This window comes from Cryptotermes secundus, unplaced genomic scaffold, assembly GCF_002891405.2.
Source record: "Cryptotermes secundus unplaced genomic scaffold, Csec_1.0 scaffold1768, whole genome shotgun sequence".
Taxonomy (NCBI): Eukaryota; Metazoa; Arthropoda; class Insecta; order Blattodea; family Kalotermitidae; genus Cryptotermes; species Cryptotermes secundus.
The window spans coordinates 72,520-98,989 of record NW_019724619.1 but is presented as its reverse complement, the minus strand read 5'-3'; the positions used below and the strand labels follow the sequence as shown (position 1 = coordinate 98,989).

At 38.4% G+C, this 26,470-nt stretch overlaps 3 protein-coding genes across 3 annotated transcripts in view; 2 read left to right on the top strand and 1 right to left on the bottom strand.

Moving 5' to 3' along the window:
• Nucleotides 1-1,047, top strand: part of LOC111862589 (osteopetrosis-associated transmembrane protein 1) — a 10,423-nt gene extending 9,376 nt beyond the window's left edge. Inside the window, exon 5 of the mRNA XM_033750722.1 lies at nt 991-1,047. Coding sequence (XP_033606613.1) covers nt 991-1,047 — 57 coding nt within the window. The remainder of the gene's footprint in view (nt 1-990) is intronic.
• A 5,868-nt stretch (nt 1,048-6,915) lies between these two features.
• LOC111862584 (chromatin modification-related protein MEAF6) lies at nt 6,916-9,542 on the bottom strand. The gene is made up of 4 exons (XM_023848089.2): nt 9,343-9,542; nt 8,849-9,052; nt 8,653-8,689; nt 6,916-8,152 (listed from the first exon to the last, which is right to left on the bottom strand). Exons 1-4 carry the CDS (start codon nt 9,451-9,453, stop codon nt 7,887-7,889), a joined length of 618 nt encoding a protein of 205 aa, XP_023703857.1. The 5' UTR covers nt 9,454-9,542; the 3' UTR covers nt 6,916-7,886.
• Nucleotides 9,543-9,666: 124 nt separating this feature from the next.
• On the top strand, nt 9,667-25,824 carry LOC111862583 (peroxisome biogenesis factor 2). The gene is made up of 6 exons (XM_023848087.2): nt 9,667-9,874; nt 12,102-12,242; nt 12,355-12,534; nt 16,605-16,808; nt 21,834-22,037; nt 24,191-25,824. The coding sequence occupies exons 1-6, from the start codon at nt 9,836-9,838 to the stop codon at nt 24,284-24,286; spliced, it is 864 nt and encodes a 287-aa protein (XP_023703855.1). The 5' UTR covers nt 9,667-9,835; the 3' UTR covers nt 24,287-25,824.
• Nucleotides 25,825-26,470: the final 646 nt, after the last annotated feature.

The window sequence follows — 26,470 nt, the reverse complement described above, 5'->3', positions numbered from 1 at the left end:
AGCCAGCCTTTAACCTTGCTTTACTCTCCCGTACACAAAACCATGCTTGCCCCAGCTCCCTTCCCCTACCCCTCCCACACCACTGCTTTCACTTTTATACTTGCCCTTCCCCCCTTCCCTCTGCTCACACATAGCTGTGTTATTTCCAGTCTGCTTTTACCGTTCTCACGGTCTTGTCGCTTGCAGATTTCTTATACTTTTTCTTCTACCCTGAAGATGGAGGCGATACGTTCCTCCGAAACGTCGGTTAACACCACATATACACGGTGCCAAATCCCAGAAGACTGCTTTCTTCATTGAAATATACAGACAGGCATGACTTCTCATATGTATATTCTTTTTTATGCCAATGCACATAACAGTTAACTATGAAAATTTGAAATTGAAAGTAAAATATATTACAAACATGGCAAGAAAGTATTTGAAGTGCAAGTATTAATGAAAATCAGGAAGTCAGAAAGTTAGAATTTCACTACTTCTTGGTCCATACAAGATTACACAGTATACATATTTTTAAATTGGTGGTTGCCCATCTGTTTTAGGATGATGATTGATAAGTGGTAATTTATGCAAAATAGTGAGTTTTGAATTAATAACAGTGATAAAATTAAGACCATTTTCTTTTACTTTTATTGAATATGAATTCAACAAGAACAAAATGGAGTAAACTTCTTGGTTGTCACTTACCAGAACCGGAAGTTGAAGTGCCCTTTGTAATATCAGTAGTTCTTATCTCTCTTACTCCTGTTGTATTTTATGCGACAGCAAAGTATTTTTCAGCAACACCTGAAAGTAGGTTGCTAAGACATGAGTGACACTGTTTTATTAAGTTTGCAATACAGATTTTGCATGGTGTGCTGTTTACTGTGGAAAGACTACACAAAACTATTCCTAGCATTATGTGATCCAAAAGTTCGTCACTTCAGATTCATTTTAAGATTGTGCAGTGAGATCATTTTAGGGCCTCTCATATATGATTAAACTTCTCAGGTGAAAGAGGTGGATGTGAGTGTCAAGATGGTGCCAGGAGATCCAAACTGCCAATGAAATGGAAAATCTGCAGTTGAAACACATTAGAAATAAAACATCCAGATTACGGCATATGCAGGAAATGCTCTGTCCTGTTATGCACACAGTCCTGCTATGTTCCTAAAACGTTTAAATTCATACATCGAATTTCTTGGGAAACAGTGTAAACTATTGTAGCTTATAGACCCATTTCTAGGCAAAGACCTTGATACAAACAATGAGACAGTGGCTGTTGCTATGCATTGATCATGAGATGGCTTGTTGTATTAGACCCTTTTTCTGGGCAGTGACTTGGTAATCTCATTCCTGCAGCAATGGGGGAAGTGAGGTGTTGCCTATGCGGTCCACGCCAAGGAGATAAAAAGAAGAAAATTGGGGCAACCAGTTCAATTGATAGTTCAACAGACTGGACTGGAATCTTGAAGGAATGACCTGAGCACGGGAAGCTGATTAATCTCTACTGTTTAACACCTGTTACCACGAAATGGCTGCTGAAGACACCATAGGCTGGAGAAGACTTAGTGTATAATGATTTGTGAAGTGTGTAAATCAGCCATAGCGCTGTAATTAGTTTCAGTTCCAAGTGGTGTGTAAAAGTAGTCAACAAATCCATTCACCAATTCATACCACATCTGTAGACACCACAAAACATGACACTGTAAACATGACATCCTTGTCTCTTGTGCAAATTGTTTGAGGAATATCCAAATAAGAATGTTCAAGCAGAAGCCAGATTTCAGGAATTCTCTTTAATAACCACTCACCATTTTTATTTAATTTTTTTTTGTCAATTAACAACATGGTATGTCTTTATTTGTAATTGTGTGAACAGTTTCTCTATGTATAATAGCATCCTGAAATATTCACTGGAATTTTCTTCTTTTCTTACACATTCACTATTCTCTTTGGTATCATACATAAATATATGTTCTCACACATGGCACATTGGCACAGGAAATAACATAACTGAATAAATGAATGACTGCTTATCACACTAGTCGGGTGCAGTAGGAGGAGTTAAAGGATCATGGGGCTTGGGATCAGAGCAGAACAGTACATAATGTATAAGCTAACTTAACAGTAGCTCTTCACTGATTTGCTGGGGCAAAATTGAGGAGAAATTTGGTGTAATTTGGGCTAGGCTTGAGCATCTTCTAACAACAGCAACAGCAACGATGATGACGTTGATAACAACTAGAAGAAGATCAGCAGCAACACCGACACCAGCAGCACAATCTTTAGTTTTAAAATCTGATCTATGAAATGTAATGAAAGTGTTTAACAGCATACTGACTGCAATTTACAGCATCCAACCAGATATAAAGTTTGCATACTACTTGGAGAAATGGTCACTGACTCTAGGTGGAGTACATAGGAGTAACTGCAATTTCAGTGACACAGAATTTTGCATTTACTCTCCTAACTGTTCAGCATATAGAAGGAAATAAGAAATAACTAAAGAATGCGTTGCACTGCCAAGTTACATCATACCTTGTAGTGACAGTTTTAGATTTGTCACATGCAGTATATTACATACAGTGGAACCTCTGTTTCATGTTCCATAATATAAAGGTTTCTGCTTACTTGATGTTCAGTTTCAGTGATTCCAAGCCAGTAATCTCATTGTTAAAATTTCCTCCATTTAAGATTTTCCTCAGTTTAATGATAAAATACACCATTCTCCAAAGAAACCTAAATAGAAATATTGTATCTATTAAAAAGTGAGGGAGTTTGGGCCACATTCTTGTGCCTGACTCTTTCTACACGTCCTTTGGAACCAGGTCAATTATGTGTGACCTGTTAATTTCAGTCCCACCTGGTTTTCTTTGACCTTCCTAATGGCATATTCTAAAACAAAGTTGAAAAGCAGTGGTGATAAAGCATCTCCTTGTATTAGATCATTCTGGATAGGAAAATTATCAGACAAATGTTGACCTACAGGTATATAGACTTTACCATATGTTTCATTTAAACACATTTTAATCATACTAACTTGTTTTATGGGTACCCCAAACTATATCAGAATGTTGTACAGTACTTCCCTCCTAACTGAATCATAAGCTTTTTTGAAGTCTATGAATAGCTGATGTACTGTCTCATTATACTCCCATTTCTTCTCCAATACCTGACAAAGGCAAAAGATCTGATCAGTAGTTGATCTGTTACGTTGAAACCCACACTGATGATCCCCAATAATTTCATCTATGTATTATCCTTGAGAGAAGAATATTGGATAAAATTTTGTATGAAGTTGATAGCAGTGATATCCCTCGATAATTACTACATCAGTTTTATCACCCTTGTGAACTGGTACAATAATAGACTCCTTCCACTGATGAGGCAATTTTTCCTTATTCCAAATAGAATTAATTAGCTTATGGACTTGGAATGTAATATTTCACCTCCTGCTTGAATAAGTTCTGCCGGAATTTGATCACTACCTGGCGATTTATACCGTTTCAATTTTGCAATAGCACTTTCAATCTCAAAAGAGCTAGGATCAGGCAGTAACAGCTCAGATGTATATACTTCTACCTGCCTAACATCACTGACCCTGTGTACATTCAATAACTGAGAGAAGTAGTTCCTCCACCTATTCAAAATGTTGTGGGAATCTGCAAGCAGATCACCATTCTCATCCTTCACTAAGTTACTGCTAGGCTGGTAACCCCTCTTAAAGTCATTTGTTCTGCTATAAAGGTCCGTAATATTCCTGTTCTTAACTGTTCATTGCAAGCTGATCAATTTTTGTCTTCCAAAAATTCCCTCTTTTTATTCTTGAAATGCCTGCTGGTTTCATATCCTATATTGTTCAGATTCCCATTTAGTTCACTTGGATCCTGTAACCACTGCAATTTGGTTTGCTTCCTTTGGTCTAATAATTTGGAGCATCAGTCATCAAACTATGGCTTATGCTTCTTCAGTTCATAATAACCTAGACTCTTTGGCAGAAATTTTTATATTCTCTCTAATAGTTTCCCAAGCTTTATTAACATCCACCTCAGTGTCTAAGTTTTCCAAAGTCGCAAACCTATTCGAGATTTCAACAGAATACTACTCTTTACCCTCTACCTCATTTAATATCTTGAGATCGAACCTCTGCATGTGAACTCTGTGCATTGTTTTCTTACTCACTCAGTCCTTCCCTAATCTGTGCCACCACCAGGTAGAGGTCAGTATCACAATTTGCTGCCTGAATGATCAGACATCAAATATACTTGAACGCCATCTCCTGTCTATTAAAATATTGTCAATTTGATTGCACATCTTCCCATCAGGAAAGGTCCAAGGAAATTTACGAATGTTACAATGGGGGAACATGGTACTTTCGACAGTATGTTTTTTTGATGTGGCAAAGTTTACTACTCTAACACCATTATCATTACTAATTTTATGCAAACTCTCATTCCCAGCTGTTGGTCCAAAAATGTCTTCTCCGCCTACTTTGGCATTGAAATCTCCCAACAAGATTTTCATAGGGCATTTTGGGAATGGATCAAATACATGTTCTAGTTTTTCATAGAACCTTTCCTTTATATCGTGAGTTTTATCTTCCATTGGGGCATGAACATTCAGAACAATGATATTACACCAGTGACCAGTATTATATATGTATAATATAAACTCCGTCATAAATGTAACACTTTATTGTAGTTCTTGTTTCCCTTCTTTCACACTACATGTTTCGGCTGCAACCGGCCATCATCAGGTGTATTTTACTTCATGTAGCTATCACACTGCACTCAATTAACATTTAAACTCCAGATTTCCAATTGTTCATTGCTCTGTCGTCAATTGGCACCCGATATTCCAGAACTCCCCTTGTCAGTGTTGTCAATTATGTTTAAAATCTTTATTAATATTCACACATCGATTGGTTTAAAATTTTAAATTCTCAATTTAGCTTTAATATTTCAAATTTAAATTTAGATTTAAAACCAAAATGACCGAGATACCTGCTCTATGCTTATATGTGCTGCAGTGGCTACCTCTTGCTTTCAGCACAGCTCGCATGTTATTTTGTGCAGGTTCTCTGTCTGCATGCCACTGCTTTTCTTTAATACACTGTGCTGAAAGCAAGAGGTAGCCACTGCAGCACATATAAGCATAGAGCAGATAACACGCGAGCTGTGCTGAAAGCAAGAGGTAGCCACTGCAGCACATATAAGCATAGAGCAGATAACACGCGAGCTGTGCTGAAAGCAAGAAGTAGCCACTGCAGCACATATAAGCATGGAGCAGATAACACGTGAGCTATGCTGACAAAATCGACAAGGAAAGTTCTGGAATATTGGGTGCCGATTGATGACAGAGCAATGAACAATTTGGAAATCTTGAGTTTAAATGTTAATATTGAGTGCAGTGTGACAGCTACATGAAGTGAAATACACCTGATGATGGCCAGTTGCGGCCGAAACATGTAGTGTAAAAGAAGGGGGACAAGAACTACAATAAAGTGTTACATTTACAATGGAGTTTATATTATATATGTACATATAGAAGTGTGGAATGTAAGAGGATGCTTAAATATAATATAGTGACCAGTATTGTGCTTGACATCCTATCACCAATGAATTTTACACTCTTAATTGCTGATATGATTCCCTTATGTATAAAAACACCTGTACCTAATTCATGATTATCACTCCCCTCTCCATACAAAAATGTTTGTTCATCTGCTGATTCAGTGCCTCCTTCATTCCATCTGACCTCCTGTACTCCAACTAAATCTAACTTATATTTTTGAGACTGCTTCTGCCACTGCCCTAAGCAAACCTGCCCTATACATACTTCTAACTTTGCAAGTACCAAATCTCATATCCATTTTCTTTCGTTTAGGTCGTTTATCCAAGGAATCCATCCAGATCCAAGGCTTCTTGCAAGTTCTTGTAACAAGCTTATTTTTTACAGTGAAGAGTTCTTAGCCACATGCCAAACCTGGAAGACTACTCCTTGTCAGCTGTCTATGAGACTACTTATTCAGTATATTGGCAACTACCCTCCACGTCTGGAGGTCGTCTCTTCCATCTGCAACCTGATGACGAGTCATGCCATGGTGACAAGGAACCCACCTAACATGGACTTCTGTAGTACACCAAGGATTAAAAACATTGCATTTATAAATTTCAAGATCTTTAATATATCTGCTACCCACAAGATGCACAGAACATTTTTCACAGACATACTCTTTAGAATGTGTCCTGTAAACTGGAGACTGTGACATACATAAGGTCTGTCAAAGAGATATATTTTGTATTATATTCTCTAAAGGATTAATGGGGAACAATTTCTCCTTTTTAGACGGAAGAGTTAGGGTTAGAATTGTCATCATGAACAGGTGGAAAATATTAAACTTCTACTGCTGAAGTTTCCTTCAACACTAGGTCCAATAATACAGCTCAAACAGTGTACCACTGAGAAAATGCTGTTGGTAATGTCACTTCTTGTGAATGTGTCACCTGTACATATGTTTAGAATTTGGGACAATGGAACTGTAATGTAAAGGTACTGATGAGGTACACCATGGTGTGCAAGAACACACAGAAATACTGAGCTATGTTGGGAGTGTTCTAAGGAGCCCTAAAATTAACCAAGAGATGGGATTTCTAAAAGTGCTAAATCCTGTTCAAGGCAGGTTTTGAGAAAAGATTTACAGTGCTATCCAGACAGTACAGCTTTTGCAAGAACCTTTCCAACTGATTTTGAAACTTGCTCATTGTTTTTAGAACACTTCTGGAAATTGTAAGATTTGAGGCTTTCACGGCGGTGACTATGAAGAAAGCAGTCTTCTGGGATTTGGCACCGTGTATATGTGGTGTCTGCTTTTACCGTTCTCACGGTCTTGTCGCTTGCAGATTTCTTATACTTTTTCTTCTACCCTGAAGATGGAGGCGATACGTTCCTCCGAAACGTCGGTTAACACCACATATACACGGTGCCAAATCCCAGAAGACGTGCTTTCTTCACTTCTGGAAATTGTTAGCAAAGGTGATGGCCTATCTTTCTCTCCATAATGAGTTAATACACATTAATTTGAATTACTTAATTGGTAAGAGCTGTCAGGTGTTTATCAATCATAAAGGTAAAAAGGTACAGTTGTCCCTGTGTTTATTTATCAAGCATTAACCCATGAAGAGGTATCAGGGAGTGGAGGTGTAGCTCCACCATTCTTGACTTCAGAATCACACAGAGGTGAATGGTGAGTTTCCTAACATGGCTGCTTTATGCCTAAGAAAGAAGAGTCTGGTACCTACTCAGTAGGGGGCTAGGCGGGCCCCAGGGCTGGTCTGGATGCTGTGGAAAAATGAAAACCCCCTGTCCTTGCTAAAAATTAAACACTGGCCATGCAGCCCATAGCCCATCACTACTAAGTAATCCTGACTCATTAAAATTCATTCCATCTTAAAACATACATAAAAATAACATGTACACACGTTATTCATATACTAAAAAAGGAGCAATATAAAATGAGGTTTTTGAGGACAAGTTCAGCCCCTGAGCTGTCCACCTGCTCATCATGAAAATTAGGACCCTGAAATGTCTGAAAATAAAAGAATTGTTTCTCATTAATTCTTTAGAAAATATAATAATGCACACAACACAGAAAATCAACAGAGGCTGACACCTTTGCTGATGCATATGTATAAACAGAAATGTAAAAAGAACTTCACTGTCAAGTAATTAGGACAATTAAATACAGTTATGCAATAAAAAAGTATTTAAAAAATAAATATTGTATATACCCTTAGAGAAACCATGACATTAAATGTCCAGTACTTCGGTTCATTTTTATTACATAATAAAGTTTGTTTAATAAATATGTTAACAAGTCACATTTATGCTTTGTGTTTTATTTGTCATCGATGTCTTGCTTTTTTATTTGTATTTTTCTTTGTGCCTGAACGATGCACTGCTTTGCTCTCCTTGCTGGCTGTCTCTTTGGTTGGAGTCACTGGTCTGTCCATGTTTACACTGCCATTGAGTGCTGGACCCATGGTAGAGCTATTGCTTCCATTGGTAGTATGATGGTGAACAGTTGTAATGTTATTTTTTCCTGACTCCTTCCCTGTATTGTCTTCGCTGCCACTATTTCCAGTTTGGGATTCTGTTTCACTGTTTCTTTCTAGAAGAAGAAATTTTCATTAGTATAATATTTAGAAAACGTCCTTCAGAAGCCAATATAAAAATATTCATATAGAGAATTATGTAAAGCATACCTCATGTGGTTACGGCACACAGTTTTCACTCTATGGTAATATTCTAATACAGACAGTGCAGACTACAATAATTCATTATAGCAGATCAACTTACAGAGAAAATCCTTTTATAGCTCTTACATAGTATTTTATTTTCAGTGTTGTAATCAGAAATGGGAAATGACATTACTGTAGATCATAATTCTGTGCTTGTAACAACCCCAATGACTGTGTACAAACACTTCACTCAAGACGAGTTTCTGTCATGATGCTGATGAGTATTTCTTTAAGTTCATATGTCAAGGAAACATTTGGTTACCAACTCCCTTTATTACATAAATATGTTTGTTAACACAATCCTGAAGAAGACTGTCATAAACAAATGCTCATACACATGCACCATAATACACTGCCATTCTCATATTACCCTTGTCCTGTGTTTGATCCACCAGTCCACTTACAGCCTGAAAGATAAAAGAACAAGAGGTTAAAATATTACGTTTACATTAAATTTTATATTTTTTCTATTCATATTATTCAGTTTACATTCCACTATGATTCGACTGGGGTTCCACAATTCCCAATGAATTTAACCTCAATAACTGTCTCTATGTCAAACTTACGGCCATTGATGTAATGGAAGATTTTGAAAATAGTCTCTCTGCCTCCTTAAATTTCCTGTTACGTTTATCTGCCTTGCTGTTTGTATTTTTGTTGCTTGCTAGGTAGCGATCCCATCCTCGGATAATGTTTCCATACAGTTGAGTATCTTCTAAGTAACTTCCTTCAAAAGCATATATTTGTCGCTCTAGGTTGGCTAATGTATCCTGAAATAAGATAGGCTATGGTAATTTAGTGAACTCTATAAATTTATAAATTGTCACTTTTAAGTGCAAAAGGTGAAAACACATAATGAAAGATGTGAATTATAAATGAAAAAATTTAAATAAACCCGACACCATAGTGTCATTAAATTTCATACTGTTTTGCACTTCTACATAGTTTTCAGAAACCTAACCAAACGCATGTTTTAAGGGCTCATTTCTGTACAGACTTCAACTTTTGAGATTCAGTTTCCAGGTACATTATTAACTGCGTGACTGTATCAAAGCCGTACCGCAATCTCAGCTTTTCTCTTCACTAATTCGGCCAATTCTGCTCTGGTATCTATGGTTGTTAAATTCTTCGACGCCATTTTCAGTTCTTCTATGATATTAGTAACGTGCATGGCTGCCAATTACATATAATCAACGCCACGGATAGAGATCACTAAGCAGATTATGCTACTGCTGACCATGGGGTTCTCAGCACAATTAACCCTGGGCTCCGAGTCTAGAAGCAGCTCTGAATTATTAAACGGAAACAAGATCCGTGGCAACTGCTGAAGAAATGGCAGGAGTAAACCTCGCTAATGCTTACGGGACCGTTCGTGACGTCACAGTCGGACTGTGAGGCCGTGTTTCCCGCTGATACTGAGTTTTCAAAGTCGAGAAAGTATTATGTGTTTGCAAGTGTAAATTTGAAATTGGTTCTGGGAGAATCGCGAGAAAAACAAAAGTGGTGCAGTTACGTTTGGTGTCATAAACTAAAGTGTACTAATATTACAAAATATGATATCGAAGGAAAGATATGTGCCGAGAGTTACTCAAGTATGGGTTACAGTGTGTAAAAAGAGTCTTGTAATTTAACGTACTGACATGAGTCGCATTGGCTCATAATGTTCAGTTTTATTGTACAGCACATTTTTAGTCACTTTTCATTCGTAACGAAAGAAAGAAAGGCATATGAAATAACTTGGCCATGTGTTTTTCCATTTAAGATTTTCAACCAGTTGACTGGTTTTTATGAAATTTGGGATGGACGTTATGCCATTGAAACAACTGGAAAACCATTTTCTTTTTAATTTGCTACATCTAATAACAGTAGCATGCCGGAGTCACTGACTTATTAAAATTTTATACTATGTATTTGTAATTTCGTTTTATTCATTATTTATTTATTTATTTCGTCCCTATAGATAATTGTTACATGATATAGGACAAGTCAGTTACTGTACATTGGCTGATTACAATAAGAGAATAAAATTACAATACTTACAATAGATTACAATAGTTAAGATTTCATATAGTGTGAGGTGGAATCCATATTAGGTCCACTCGGCACGTCGGCTTCTATATGTCCTATTGTACCTGTGCTGGTACATTTATAATGTACATTGAAGCACATTTCTGAGAACTTCCGTCTGTACAGTTTTGTTTTAGTGGTTCCTTCTGAGTGCCCATTTTTCAGTGATGTGTGTTAATGTTGGTCTATAAAATTCTCTCTTAAGTCCACATCTTGTCTCCAGTACCCTGTTTTCCAACTCCTACAGTCTGTGGCTTCCCTTAATGTGAGTGACCAAGTTTCATACCCACACAGAACTGTGGCTGTTGTTATAGTTTCAAATATTTTAACCTTCAAGTTGTATTTATTTCTGCCAATATAACTTCTGTATAGGTACACTGCTTTGTTTAATATAGCATTAGAGAAGGTAGTTAGAGATGCAGGCATCAACACAAAGGGAACTATATTCTATAAGTCAGTTCAAATTTTGCNCATTTGCAGATGATATTGATATAATTGGTAGAACAAAAATCTATGAAAGAAGCTTTTGTTAATTTGGAAAGAGCAGCAAAAAAGATCAATCTACAAATTAACCAAAATAAAACAAAGTACATGCTGGTAACCAAGAAAGACTGTGCTAATAGACCTGCATATATTGAAATTGGCTCATATAAATTTGAGGTTGTATGTAGTTTCACTTACCTTGGATCAGGAGTTAACTGTAAAAATGATATCAGTGATGAAATAAAAAAGCGTGTACTTGCGGCAAATAAATGTCTCCATGGGCTTAGGAAACACCAGAACTATGATGTATAAACTACTTATAGGATCAGGGCTATCTTATGCCCCTGAGACCTGGCCACTGTCAAGATCGGATGAAAGACTGTTAAGTATATTTGAAAGGAGGATCCTGAGATATATCTTTGGACCAGTGTAAGAAAATGGAATATGGAGGAAGAGGTATAACCATGAGCTATACAAACTATTTAATGAACCAGACATTATTTGATTTATAAAGGTGAAAAGGCTTGAATGGGCTGGACACATAATACTTGGCAGCGAGAATAGAACAATTAAGAAAATACTTAATACTAAACCAGAAGGAAATAGGAGAGTGGAAAGACCAAGATTAAGATGGGAAGAATGTGTGTGGCAGGACATAATTTTGTGAGTAAAGAACTGTAGCAATGTAGCATCGAATGGAGAAGAATGGCAAGCAATCCTGAGGAAGGCCAGGTCTCACAAAGGGCTGTCATGCCAGTGATGATGATGATGATGATGATAGGTACACTGCATTAATTTGTGTCTACCATCATTAGGTGTGTGTATTCAGTATTTGGCTGCACTGCTCACTTCGTGTACCTTGAAGTTTAGGTAGTGCTTTGGGAAGACAAAGGAATGTGAACTGGATGGTAGCAAGCTTTCCCAGAATTAAGTCTGCTCTTAAATAATGCCTACATGAATGTAATTTTTGCTTTACTAGTCATGTAATTGTTGCTGGTAGTTGGCATTGCATTTTAGTTTGATTCTTTAGATTGATCATGCTGATGGTTTTGTTATTGGTTTCCTTGATTTCCCGAATGTTGTGATGATGTTTACTGTTCATTCCAGATAGCTTTATCCATTATAATGTTCCACGGCCATTGTATTCCTGTTCTGTGCTAATTTATAATGTATTATTTTGTATCTAGTGCATGAGAATGACCAGCATATCGTAAACAGAATTGCACAGTAATTAAATATCACAGATCATATTGTTTTTACATTTTGCAGTTTGATGCAGTGGAATTGGATGATGAGATTGTCAAAATTCTAAAAAACCAAGTGGTAAATACTGTTAAATTTCTGGGATTTGGATTTTTTGGTAGATGGGAGCCAGAGGTTGATGCCTTACTGAGATTTATAATTTGGAAGGTTTGTATGAGGTACACCTTAATTGCAGAATATGAGATAGAATTTATGATGATGTGATATTTAGTACTTTATGTATGTATCCATGCGTATAATATGTATTCTTTCTTTCTAGCTGTCGGTGAATAAAGTATATGGTACATTTGGCCAGCAGCTATTGAATGTTAGATATGGAGGTGAATTTAATAAAAATAAAGCGTATCTTTTTGCTATTCTAACGGTTGGAACTCGGTATCTGAAGCAGCGTTCACATGAAATAGCAACTGTTACAAGAAATCCCAGTCTGTCTGAGAAGGTAAGAAATATGTTTGGATTTATTCGTCCCTGTGTTGTAATGTACATTCATGTAAGAATATTCCTCCTAGAACATCCACTTTATACCCTTCATGCTTCTGGTTGACTGGTCTGTAAACAAAATTAGAATATATATGCTAATTTTCTTGTAAAAATATTAGGCTTTCAGATGCTAGGTTAATATTAAAATGTATAATATGTTAGTTACAAAGTTTATAGCATATTGAAGTTGTAAATTTTATGTGAATAATGTGGTTGACAATTTTTTTAGTCTGCTTTCTGTCTTGTAAAGCAGTGCATGGCTCTCTGGATGTGTGCCCCATAATAATTTGTATATTAAAGTAGTTAGCCAGTTTTCATGAAACTTGTTAGGAATGCCATGCTTTTAAATTTTTGTTGAACATGGTATTGTTAATATTCTGCCCCAGTTCTCTCAAGATAGTATTTACATCAAAAATTAATTCTTTATTATTTGTGATTACCTGAAATATTGCCAGATCAGGAATCAAAGATTTATAATTTATTCTTCACATCCAGATTAAGTTATTTTAAAGTGGAGTAATTAAACTGGAACAAGGGAATTGCAGTTTTTATATTTTGAAATTTTGTAGTAAACATTTGGCAACCAGTTCCTAGCATTTTTAGGCATACTGAAAATAAATCAGAATTCACATAATATTTCCATCATGGCCATTCTTCTGTCTGTAAGTAGAAGTGCCAAGACTATTTGACCACTTTCAGTAAAACTCCAATGTGATTGTGGTATAGGTTGGTAATTTGGTTCATTTTAGGGGACACTTTATGTGAGGATCTAAATTAGTTTTTATCTGTATAGTTTAAGTCCTTTGTTAGGTACTCATGAAACTTAAATGTATTAGCTCATTCATCGCAAAGACTGTCATCCTAACATGTTCTTGATCATCCAAAATTTCTTCTTTCATCGTGCTGGTAATTCAGAATTACTGTTCTTTTTTTAGAATCTACTCTTTGGTAATTCTTAACTGTTTAGTTCAGTCTGGAAGAGGCTATTAAGATGTGATTCTTTCTTCAGAAGCATATATTTGTATTGCATTGCATATTCTTCTATTGCACACATGGTCTGTAAGTGTATGTCCAGAGAATTGCTTAAAAAATTTATTTCTGCTTTTTCAGTTTTCCCCCTTTCAGATCTGTTCAGAGCCCAGTGTTAACTTCCATACGTAAGCATAAGAACACCTATTGAAGGTAAAGGTAAAGTTGTCCCTGTGCTTAACTAATTAAGCACAACATCATCAAGGCGTATGGGGGAGTGGATGTATAGATGCACATTTTCTTGACCTCAGCACTAGCTGGAGGTGAGTGGTCACCTTCACGCCCTGGCCACTTTACCCCTAGGGAAAGAGCCCCCAGTACCCAATGGATAGGAGGTTGGGTGGACTCCAGAGCCAAGCTGAGCATGGAACAGAGAGAATTTTTGACCCCACCAGGACTTGAACTCCGAGCCCTTGGTCGTCTAGCTCATAGCCAGTCACTATACCGACTACGCTATCCTGTTACCGTATAAAATTTAGTCTTTGTCTCATTTTTAGTTTTATTTTTTAGCATTCTTTGAATTGTTCCACACATTTTGAATAGCCAGAGTTTACGAAAATAAGAAGTTGAAAGGAAGTAAAGTTTTGGAACATTTTATACTGTTTTATAATGAAGTACCACAAGAAAGTCATAGTATCAGTATAGGGATGGGTTATAGGATGGAGGGCCAGGGGTTGCTTCCTGTCAAGGGCAAAAGGTTTTTCTTTCCAGCTATGGGAGCCTACCACAACCCGCTTACAGCCAGAGTTTTTACCAGTATTCATTGGGTGCACCCTGCCTTAGAGTTACAGACCATTCCAGGGGCCACAACACCTCACCAGTTACTACACACTCTGCTTGCCTGCTCGTCTGTATACTCTTCTTCTAACAGCCATAAATATCTGTTACAGAAATTTACATGGTTTTCTTTCTGTGCTACTGAACCTGATGTCCCACACAGCTCTGGGGCCTACCCAGCTTTCTATCCCATGGGTACCAGGGGCTCTTTCCTGTTGGGGGGGGGTAAAGCAGCCAGGGCATGAATCTGACCACTCACCTCCTTCCAGTGTTGAGCTCAGGAATGGTGGGGCTATACCTCACTCCTGCATGTGTCTTCATGGCATGGTGCTTAATTAAGCACAGGGACAACTTTACCTTTAACTTAGTATTATATTATATTAAGTTAAAGGTAAAGTTGTCCCTGTGCTTAATTAAGCACCGTGCCATGAAGACCTATGAGGGAGTGGAGGCACACGGTGTCATAGTTGGTTGAGGCACTATGCTACAAGCTGGAAAGTCGTGGATTTGAGTCCTGATGAGGTGGATTTTTTCAATTGAACTAATCCTTCCAGCCACACTATGGCCCTGGGATAGACTCAGCCTCTAACAGAAATGAGTACCAGGAATCTTCCTGGTGGGGTAAAGGGAGTCCAGCACACAACACTGTCAACCTTACTGCCGTCTCAGCCGATTATTTAGAGAAGATGTGGAAGCTTAAATGTCTCACAACCCTATGGGCCTTCACAGCCTGTTACAGGATAGCTTTACCTTTAACTTTTACATCATTAGTGTTATAGAAGAATTATTACGTGTAAGTTTCATTGACTGTGATTCTTTTTGACATTCATTTTACTAAAGGGCCTAAATAAACTTAGGCATTTGTCTTTTAAGTTCTTAAATGGAATTGGATGAAACTTTATGTATAGATTTTACAATTTGTGGAGTTGTTTTATCTCTTTATTTAAGAGGCTGGTTCTGTGACTAAATACATTTTGAATGTAATGAATGAATGAGGGTAAGTTAATAAGTAAGTTACAAATGGATATAGAACTTAAACAAATAAGAGTGCTGATTTGAAAAATGCTTCTATTTCTCAATATAATCCCCCTGTACATTGAGGCACTTGTCCCGTCGTTTCACAAGCCCCTGAAAACCAGCAGCATAAAATTCTTTGGGCTGCTGTCGGAGCCAGGCAGTGACATCCCTTTCTACAGCTTCATCGTCAGGATAATGTTCAGCCGAAAGATGATGTTTAAGAGGGCCGAACAAATGGAAGTCACTTGGAGCAAGGTCGGGGCTATATAGAGGATGCTCGAGGACTTCCCACATGAAATTTCACAGCATCTCATTTGTCGTGTTGGCAGTATGGGGACGCGTGTTGTCATGCGAGATCAACATGCCCCTGGTGAGGAGTCCTGGTCACTTCCGTTGAATGGCCATACAAAGTTTGCTGAGGATGTTACAGTAGAAGTTGGCATTTACAGTTTGTCCTTGAGGCTGGAATACAGTGAGCAGTTTGCCTTCATGATCCCAGTCACTGCCTGGTTCTGACAGCAGCCCAAAGAATTTTATGCTGCTGGTTTTCAGGGGCTTGTGAAACAATGGGACAAGTGCCTCAATGTTCAGGGTGATTATGTTGAGAAATAAAAGCATTTTTCAAATCAGTACTCTAATTTGTTTGGAAGGTCGTGGGTTCAAGTCCCGATGCGGTCATTGGATTTTTTCAATTGACGCAATCCTTTCAGCCGCACTATGGCCCTGGGGTCGACTCAGCCTCTAACAGAAATGAGTACCAGGAATTAATTAAATAATTTTCCTGGGGAGTAAAGCACAGCTGTCACATAAGGCTGACAACCTTACCGCCATCTTTGAGCCGATTGTCTAGATAATGAGGGACCCTCGTCTCAGAACCCTATGGGTCTTCACGTCCTGGTACAGGGATAGCTTTACCTTTGTTACTCTTATTTGTTTAAGTTATATATCCATTTGTAACTTACTTATTGACTTACCTACATATATATATATATATATAATGTGTATGTCATATTGGTGATTTCCAGAGAATCAGTAACTTAGAAATAACCTCTCTTAATTTAGCTTATGTCTATTTGATTTACACTGCGTACAGTATATCTACACAGCAGACAGACATGGATAAATGAAATGGACTATTTTAATGTCATTTAATGAGGATACAGTTACCTGATCATGTTTTAGCATGTTTGGTTTTGTGATTTCCAGATAAAACTTTTCTTTCATTGGGCAGATATCACCTTTCAGTTGGCAAATTTGGTAAATTTGTTGGTGTTCCTAACAGAAGGGAAACACCCAACTTTAGTAGATCGAATTCTTGGATTGCAACCTGTTTCTGTAGCACCTCCAGGTGAAGACCGTACTGTGGGTTATAGTTACATGACACGAGAACTTCTGTGGCATGGGTTGATTGTAAGTACAGTACATAGCAGTGGCATCTGATTTAGATAATTCTTTTATATGGAAAAGTGACTTCTGTGTGCCCTGGTGCTGTATGGAGTGTCATTTTAATTGTGTTTAGCTCCTGTCATTGATAAAATGTCCATTAAAGTTGGGATGAGTGATGGACTGTTGGCATAATGATGCAATGAAGTCTTAGTGGCATGGGTATTAGGTAACAGAAGGAAAGTGCACATTTATTGTCTAGAACAAATGTGACACATTTCATGTTGTGGCTGTAGAGATCCGTAGAGTTCATGAAGTATTTTTTATGCTTTAGTGACTGTTGTTTCAGAATTATGTCATCACATAATTCAGGTGTGAGTACTTGGTTTCCATTGTTCTTCAAGCGACCTACACTCAACTCTCGATTATTCGGGGGCGGATAAACCGGTTTGCGGCTTAACTGGGGCTACTGAGGCTCTTTTGAGGCTTATATGTTGTTTAATATTCACTCACTTTTGTTTCACATGGTAGTTGTAACATTATTTTTGCACTAGTGTAAACCGAGCTCTGCATTCTTTGGTCCCATTATGCTAACACAATGTTCTAGGGTAGGGGTGAAAGAATGCAAGGATTTGTGGGAAGTTTCAAGGACAGATACACCACCCCAGTTGGTCTCTTTGTATCGATCTTCTAGTGTGTTAGCAAAATGTCAGGCTGTAAAAGGAAGCATGTTGTGTTAAGTATTCAACAGAAACTCGTGTGAGCCAGGCTTGGAAATGTTAAGAAGTGACGAAATCTAAGTTCAGTGGGAGTGCAGCCAGAAGAGCAGGAAGCATGTTGTGTTAAGTATTCAACAGAAACTCGTGTGAGCCAGGCTTGGAAATGTTAAGAAGTGACGAAATCTAAGTTCAGTGGGAGTGCAGCCAGAAGAGCGAGAAGAAAGTGAGAATGAGGAAGAAGAGGTGGACAGTTCTGCTAGTAAGAAAATATCACATGGTGCTGCTCTTAATCATCTGGAATTCTTACTAGACTATCTTGAGAGTGAAGAGAACAGTTTATTAAGTGACAAGCTAATATTACCTAGGCTTCATACGGATATCCGTAAAAAGGAAAATGCCACGAAAAAGCAAACGACAATATTACATTTTTTAAGTGTTAAGTGTGAATATTCATAAAAAGTGTTGGATGTTGTTGAACACTGTGATTGAAATAACTAATTCATACTTCAGTGTAATGTAAAAAAAAGTATTAAATAAGCCATGAGATGATATAAAAATGAGGTTGAATAAATTTAAATACGGGTAGGCCTATAGTATTATGAAGGTACAGTATTACAGTACTACTTTTAATAAAATTTGTCTTAACCGGCTTTTCGATTAATCGTGATTTCCATCCCCACCATTATCCTGGATAATTGAGAGTTGAGTGTATTTAGTTTTTTACAGATTGTACTAAAATGCTCTGCCCCAGTATTACTTAGAATATGGACACATTATTTCAATTTGTTTCTGGCTACCTTACAGCATAGACATTACTATTGTTGTTCCTGTGGATAAAGCAATGAATCACTGAACTCTGTGTCATACTTACCTTATCTCATTGGCAGTAGAATTTTGGATAGAAACATGTAGATCGGATATGCTGTTACTGTATATCAGGCATGTCCATTGCGTCGATCACGTTACAATTTTTGGTCGATCTCATAGGCCTAAAAGGAAATTATACATGAAACGCATGCAAATTCACTTATAATATAATATGATTATATTCAGATTTTGAAGGGAAAATACGTATTAGTCATTCCTAGTTTTCTGTTCTTATGTAGCTTATGTGAAAATTGCTTTACACTTGTGTTAAGTGAACTGTGGGGAAGTCCCTACTCTATCCTTATCACGTGAACTCTTATTTCATCGCTCGTCATCAGCCGCGTGTGTTCTGATGCAAGACTGATTGACAGAACATGTGATTCACTTCATTCCCTCCCTCCAGTCAACTGTGAATCCCCGTATGTTGAACTAACAAGTGAGATGTATTATTATATTAGCTGTTATTGGAGATTTGTCGCTTTGCTGTGTATTGAACAAATATAGAGTTTGGGGATGAGCTCAGTGTAATGAAAGGGACAGTAAGTGCTCTGCTCACGTTATTTTATTAATTTCGAAAGTGTCTGTGTGCGTGTGTCAGATAAAACAGTTAACTCAATGTAGTGGAAAATGCAACGCCTCAGTATCCTTGCCAAAAAAGTGTAATCTGGAACGTCATTATAATGCTCTCCATAGCAATAAGTATGATGCTGGTTTTCCACCCAAAAGTGAAATTCGTAAACTTAAGCTTAAAGAACTTAAATCGAAATTAGCTGCTAACAACAGTTGATGGCAAAACCAAGGGCACTTTCTAACAATGCAACCAAATCATCCTTCAAGGTCAGCAATCTGATCGTTAAAAAATGCAAACCTTTCACTGAAGGGGAATTTGGAAAAGAGCGTTTTCTTGAAATAGCTAATAACCTTTTTGAAGAATTTAAAAATAAGAAGAGATCATAGCTACTATTCAAGATCTTCAATTATCAAGAAACACCATTGTGCAGCGAATGGAAATGATGTGTGGAAACATAACTGAACAGTTGTTGAAAGATGTTTCGAATTGTGTTTCTTTCTCTCTCCAACTGGATGAATCTACAGACATCAGATACACAGCCCAGTTACTAGTTGCTTTTATAACAAACATCATGTGTCGTGTTATTTTTACCAATATTTCTGCTTAAAGCGAGGTACAACGATAGGAGGGGGTGGTAGATCACTAGCAGTTTTGACACTAAAAAGTCGATCACAACCTGTTTGAAGTTGGACATGCCTGCTGTATATCAATTCCTCACCAACCTAGTGGTTACTTTTACTGTTAAGACCAAGATGTTACATGGGATGTGTGTTTAGGGAAACTTGCTACTGTTAACTCTCATCAGGATCTGCATTGTTTGTTCTCTTCTGACAAATAATGCAGAAGTATAGGCACATGCACAGTGTCTCCAGGTTCTGTTAGGACTGTGTTCATTAAAAATACAAGACGTGAATTATTTTCAAAATAGCCTCCTTCTGAATCAGTACATAGCTGGAATCAATTGGAATGTTTTCGAAAACAGTCATTGTACTCCTTTTGTGGAATCGCATTTAAAACTACAGTAGATTCCCTTTGGATATCCTGGATGGTGTCATGACTGTCTCCTTTCATCGCCACTTAACTTTTGGGAACAACCAGAAATCTGCTGGAGCCAAATCTGGTGAATACGGAGGATGATCGAGGACTGTGATCCCTTTTCTGGTCAAAGGATCGTGCACGATCTTCGATTTGTGGGGGTGGGGCATTGTCATGGAGGAGTGACCAGGAACCTTGATCTCGATATTCAGGTGGAATTCGAAGAATTCTCGCCCACAAATGATTGAGGACTCTGAGATAATAATCAGAATTCACTGTTTGACCTTCTGACAGGAATTCCTTGTGAATGATTCCTTTGGAATTGAAGAAACCGGTTAGCAGTGTCTTTACTCGACTCTTTTGCATGCACACTTTCTTTGGGCTCAACCACACTGCACTCTGCCGCTTTGTGAGAGGCTCATGTTGAAAACACCATGTCTTGTCACCAGTAACAATCGATTTTGTAAATTTTGTATCACTTTGGACTGACCGTAACATGTCTGAAGTGTTTCTCTCTGGCATGTTTTTCATCGCCTGACAGCACATGCAGTACAAACCGCGCACAGACGTTCTGTTTGCCCAAATCCTCGGTCAAAATTTGATACACAGTACTTTTCTGTATTCCCAAAAGCACCCTGATGAGTCTTGCAGAATCATCTCTGTCTGATGCAAGGATTTTGGTCACTTTTTTCACGTTTTCTTAAGCGCGACTTGTTCTTGGCTTTGATGCACGTGGAGCATCTTCAGTGTTCTCCCTGCCGTCACGAAATACAGCATACCATTGAAAAATGTTCGAGCAACTCACACAATCATTACTGTACACACTTTTCTTCATTTCATACGCTTCTCCAGCTGTTTTGCCTAACTTCAAAAAAATTTGATGTTGGCTCTGTTCAACGCCATTTTCTGACGAGCATCAGAACAGTACTGTTACATTCAAGGTCAGAACACATGATGCTGTGATGCTTGCGCTTTGAAATTATAGACAGAAACTTCAAGAATCTTAATGTCAAAACTCGCCAACAGATGGCATTGCAGGGCACAATTTAAAAAATGAGTCCTAACGGATCCTGGACACATCGTGTAAGACATAAAACATAAAGAAAGTGGTAGTCTCTTATAAAGATAAAAAAGTGTTAACAAAAGAACCACTGCAGTGATAATCTGAAATCTAGAAAACTGGTTTTGAACACCATTATAGCCCTTGCCAAAGCAAATATATTTATATTCACCTGCTGGTTTGGTGCCACCTCTGTCCCATGTGACCTGTGCTCCAACTAAATCTTTCTTATATTTTGAGATTTCTTCCGCCACTGCCCTGAGCAAACCTGCCCTATACGTACGTCTTAACATTCCAAGTGCCTAATCCCATGTCCATTTTCTTTTGCTCAGGTCGTTTATCCACAGAATCTGTCCAGGTCTGAGTCTTCTTGAACATTTTTGTAACAAGCTTATTTTTTATGGTGAGTTGTTAGCCCCACATCCAACCCTCAAGCTGGAGGACCACCCCCTGTCTGCTGTCCACGACTGTGTATTCCATATATTAGCAGCTTCCCTCCATACTTGGAGGGCGTCTCCTCCATGCGCAACGTGAGGACACCCCATGCCATGGTGACAAGGGACCCACCTGACATGGAGAGGATAGTAATGTTGTTAACTTGAAGAATTGTAATAGATCTCTTTCAGTCTACAAATCAGGGCATTTCCCAGACAGTACTGGCAAACTTCATGGAGAAGGAAATAAGTAATTTGGAGCATATGTTCTTTATTGAGCTATGCATGCATTGTTTTATGTCCCATATTTTGGACTTTATCCTGCTTAAATACAAAGAATCTGTATAATGTCATATTTATTTACAGGAGCTTTCTATTTTTGCTGTACCACTTGTAAATTACCATGCTTTGAAGCGAAGAATAGCTAATTTATTCTTATGGCGGAAGAAGGACATCGGCAGCAGAGCTGTGGTTTTCAGAATTGGTAACAAGTGTGCTGAATGCAATGAGACACCTGTTCTTCCACATCATATGGGCTGTAGTCATGTATTTTGCTTCTACTGCATTAAGGTGAGAGTTCGTTTCTTTGTTTATGCAAGTGTTTTTGAGCCATGTGCTGTCTGCTTGGTGTGCCATATGTATGTGGCGGCTACAGTTCTATCACAGGAACCCTGTCTCCATTCCATTAAGAAATGCTTAAGTGTAGATGCCTTCAAAGTACCATTCTCCAGCAGATATGCACTGTGGAAATTGTAGATGATCAGTCAGTTCTTCATCCATGAATGGAGGTAAAAGTTGCGCTTTGTTTGAAAGGGGGAGAGGGATGATGGCTGGAGCATCACTACAATATCATATGTGGTGAGTTGCTGTTGTAAGCAGTGATTGATATGCATTGTTATATACAGGAGCAGCTGGTCTGTGGTCATCCACATTCTGTGACACTCTTATGAACAGCTTGAAGCTCTCTCTGTTGAACATAACATCTTCAGGAACACACTGATGTGCCATTATTTCCCTGCCAGCCAAGGAAGTTGTCCATTGCGTTCTTAACCTCACCATCAATGAATCCATAAGCAATGGCCCCCCTTTTTTTTTTTGGTTAACCCTTTATCAATCCTACACTTTGAATGAAATGTAGGACTTTGTTTATGGGGACGTCATAATAATCACTTGGTTCCATGAAGATCTGGTCAAGGTGATTAAGTCTTAAATAGGCTATGTCCTCACAATCACATAGGATGTGTGTGGCCACCTCACTGCTAATGTGCATGCAGTCGATGTGTTGCTCTAACATCAGCGCTTTTGGTGAAACGTCTCAGCAGATGTGATGCATCTGAAGACCCTTAATAAGGATTGTGTGGCAACCATGATGTATCAACCAAAATTTCAGCTTTTTTTTGTAATTGTCTGTACTGTCTAGTGGCAGTCAGAATACACATACATCTTTCTGATGGCAAAATTCTACATTAGCCCACTGCTCACAGCAGTCCATTCCCCTGTATTAAAACCTCCCATGTATTATGCTTTTCTGTGAGGTCATGCATGTTACTCAAAGGGAATGGCACAGGTTCCACTAACTTTATGTAGGAAGTGTGCACATGCAGGTGCCAGCTAACCTGTCACAGTGTCACTGTATTCGCTTTGTGTGCATACAAAGTGAAAGAGTAAACCCTGGGTATAGTTAGTTAGTTATTAGAGAGGGTGGGTTTCCCCATGCACTTAGACCTGTAGTGGTCCATTGTGCTTCCCTCTGTGATTTCTATCAGTCTCTATATCCTACCGGTACTGGTGCTTACCATCAGTCCCGCTCAGCCAGCGAGACCGGCTCTACTGGCTGAGAAGTATCTATAATGCTTCCCTCATCTACCGGAGGTATTAGTGACTGCTGTTGGGCGGCAAACATCCGCAGTTTTGCTCAGTGACCTCCTTTGGAGGTGTGAGGTTCTTTTACATGCCGTAAAGCTACGACACGGGACCCACGGCTTAAAGTCTCTCCCGGAGGACTTGTTCCCTGAATTTTTCTGCCCTTAAAAATTCGACGACCTCTGCCGGGTATTTGAAACCACGTACTACGTGTCATGAGGTGGGAACGTTACCTCTAGACTACGGAGGCCGCTAAACCCTGGGTGTAACTCGTTAAGCACCACATTATGAAGATGAACTAGGGAAGTTGAGGTATATCTGTACCATTCTTGATCTCAGCACTAGATGGGGGTAAGTGGTCAGCTTCATACCCCTACCGGGTACTGGTGGGGGGAGAAGTAGAATCCAATGGCTGCCGCTTTGGAATTATCAGTGGCAGGGAATCTATGAAGACACACTTGGTTGTCACACGTTGCATGCCTGTCATACCCATCAGTTGATTCAAAAGTGTTATGGCACACACATGATGATACTGCAGACTTATGTTTTTTCATAAAGTATGGAAGTAGGAAGAAAGAGAGGGGCATTGATAATTTTCATAAAGTATGGAAGTAGGAAGAAAGAGAGGGGCATTGATAATAGATGCTATCAGTGCGAAGCCTGTTTAAAAATACTGTGAAATTGTGCAGACAGCTGTTTAATTTTCCTGAATGTGGAATTTGAGCATGATGAAATCATGGTATGGATACTTAGATTGTATGGAAGCTTTTATGTTGGTAATTGAAGTCAAAGGAACTTGTTAATATTTCTGTTTCATAATGATAATGGCATTTTGCAAATTATGTGTTCTTTGTTGACAGGCGAACCACCTGGCGGATGAAAAGTATGAATGCCCTCTTTGTGGATTTTCTGCTAAAGATGCTGCATCCATTACACCTCTCTGTTTAAAATCTTGATCAGTGAATGATTATTTTATGAGTATGTCCTCTTCCAGAAGTTAGAATTTAAGATAAAATTTGAATGACTGTGTGATAAGCAAATGAATGGAAGTATGGAATCAGAGCTGTATAAATTCTAACTGAATGCAAATCATGCTCTTATGGTATCTTATAAGCCTTTGAGTAGAAGGTTTCCTCCTCTCTGTCCTAACCCCACAAAAATACCTTTTTTCCCCCCTTAATGATAACATATGATACAGATCTTAAGAATACCCTAATGCACAGTTTAACTGTACTTGGAAGTTTTTTGAAAAGAAAGCCTGTCATATGCATCTGATGTCCATGTACTTTTACACAACCTGTTTACTTATATTGTATGATATTTTCTTGCATATGAACTCTTCTTCTGTTGATGGATAAAATTTGCAGAGCTCACAGTGACCAAATTCACAGATTTTGGAGGCAATAGTAAACCTTCTTATTAAAAAGAACCCTTAATGGAAGGAGGTTTATGACGATGTACACACATGAATTCATTGTTGAATGCGAGGTGTCACATACCAGAAGCTAATACTCTGTAAAATGCATAACAGATGTTCCAGCCCATCCATGTGCATGTGTCACTTTGGTTGCAGCCTCAAATTGAATCCAGTAGTCCAGAATTCATCCATCCATCCCACTTCTGACACCAGTATCATGTGAGGATGACCACACAGTGGGTTCAGGTTGGAACTGGACTTATGTGACTCTAATTCCTGTTCTCTACAACTGTTTACAGGCATTCACAATCATTCATAGGCCGTCAGACCATTCTTACTTGGATCCTAAGCACTTTGTTGTCCCAGGATCTCAGTTACTGGCTCTGTTTAATCCAGAACCACTTTGCTGTATCTTCCAAACCGATTTAACTTGTATGTCATATGCTAGTTGATGCCATCGTCATGCAGCAAAGGTTGCATCAGAAAGCACTTTCAGATCATCTGGATGGAGCATTTGGCTGCAGCTTCAGGCAAACATATCAGTACAGTAGTACTCATATTGAGTCCTGTCTGGGCTGTCTTCCTACAATTCTGTTTGCTCTGCTTGTGTGACCTAGTCCAGTCATGTAGAAAACTTCGCCTGCTAAATGCCCAGACTCCTTCGCGCCAACACGCTCGCCATCTGCCTGGTCTCGTTCATGTCTATACTCACTTCCAGAAATTGAATTTGAGGTTCCCACAGTGGTGGCCATGAAGAGTACTCTCTGCTGGGATTTAACACCGTGTAGTCCAATAGAGATTCACTGACATTTTAGAGGAATGTACAGCTTATGCATTCAGGGTTGAAGAGCAAGCCAAACAAGAGACCAGCAAGAAGCGGGTGACACGCAGAAGGTTAAATGTAACATATATTCAAAGAGCTTACTGAAGTGCTTGGTGCAAATGCATGAAACCAAGACTGCTCAGAAGCACAATGAAGTTGAAATTTTAAAGTTATGCTGTGATTACTGTGATATAAAATTTTTGCATCTGTTATGTAAAATTTGTACTGTATTAAATACAACTTTTGAACTGTTATTTTATGCTGTCATATTCCTTTTCCCTTACTCCTGGAACCCCAGCTATGAATGCTTGACTGTCTGGCAGATTTGGTGGAACACAGTTGTATTTAAGTTTTGTTTGCTATGTGTTTTGCTTTGGCATGTACGCCATGTAAACTCTGAGTAAATTCTAAATTCATTTTGTCGTGTTTAGCTACCACCATCTTGGGGTGGGAGGGGAGGGGAACAGGGGGTGAGTACCTGTTGTGCAGGTAGTTCTATGTTGGTTGCTGTAGGATTCTGACGATGGTGTATAACACAGAGATACTGAGTTTTTGAACTTTATCCATCGTCCTGGTTTTAAGATAACTAAGAAAAAACATGACGTTTCGGAAACTGGATCTATTTCCGTCCTCAGGTGAGGTAAACCACCTATTCTGTTGGGTTCTTTAGAAAGAGCTACCCTCACCTGAGGATGGAAACAGATCCAGTTTCTGAAACGTCGAGTTTCTTCTTAGTTATCTTAAAACCGGGACAGTGGATAAAGTCCGAAAACCCAATATCTCTGTCCAGCTATGGTGCTTTGTCAGTATTTTATTTTGTTGAGGAGATACGGATTATTGTTTGTTAATTTAACTGTGTTATGGGCAAGAAGTTGCATTAGCAGTGAGGGCTACTTACAG

Excerpts from the sequence above, each read along its gene's own strand:
- LOC111862584 (XM_023848089.2), bottom strand. The coding sequence starts at position 9,453 with ATGCACGTTACTAATATCATAGAAGAACTGAAAATGGCGTCGAAGAAT. Across the intron at positions 9,053-9,342 it reads AGAGAAAAGCTGAGATTGCG|GATACATTAGCCAACCTAGA; the intron begins GTACGGCTTTGA and ends ATCTTATTTCAG. Across the intron at positions 8,153-8,652 it reads GGATCAAACACAGGACAAGG|AAAGAAACAGTGAAACAGAA; the intron begins GTAATATGAGAA and ends TTCTTCTTCTAG.
- LOC111862583 (XM_023848087.2), top strand. The coding sequence starts at position 9,836 with ATGATATCGAAGGAAAGATATGTGCCGAGAGTTACTCAA. Across the intron at positions 9,875-12,101 it reads ATGTGCCGAGAGTTACTCAA|TTTGATGCAGTGGAATTGGA; the intron begins GTATGGGTTACA and ends TACATTTTGCAG. Across the intron at positions 22,038-24,190 it reads TTTGCTTCTACTGCATTAAG|GCGAACCACCTGGCGGATGA; the intron begins GTGAGAGTTCGT and ends CTTTGTTGACAG.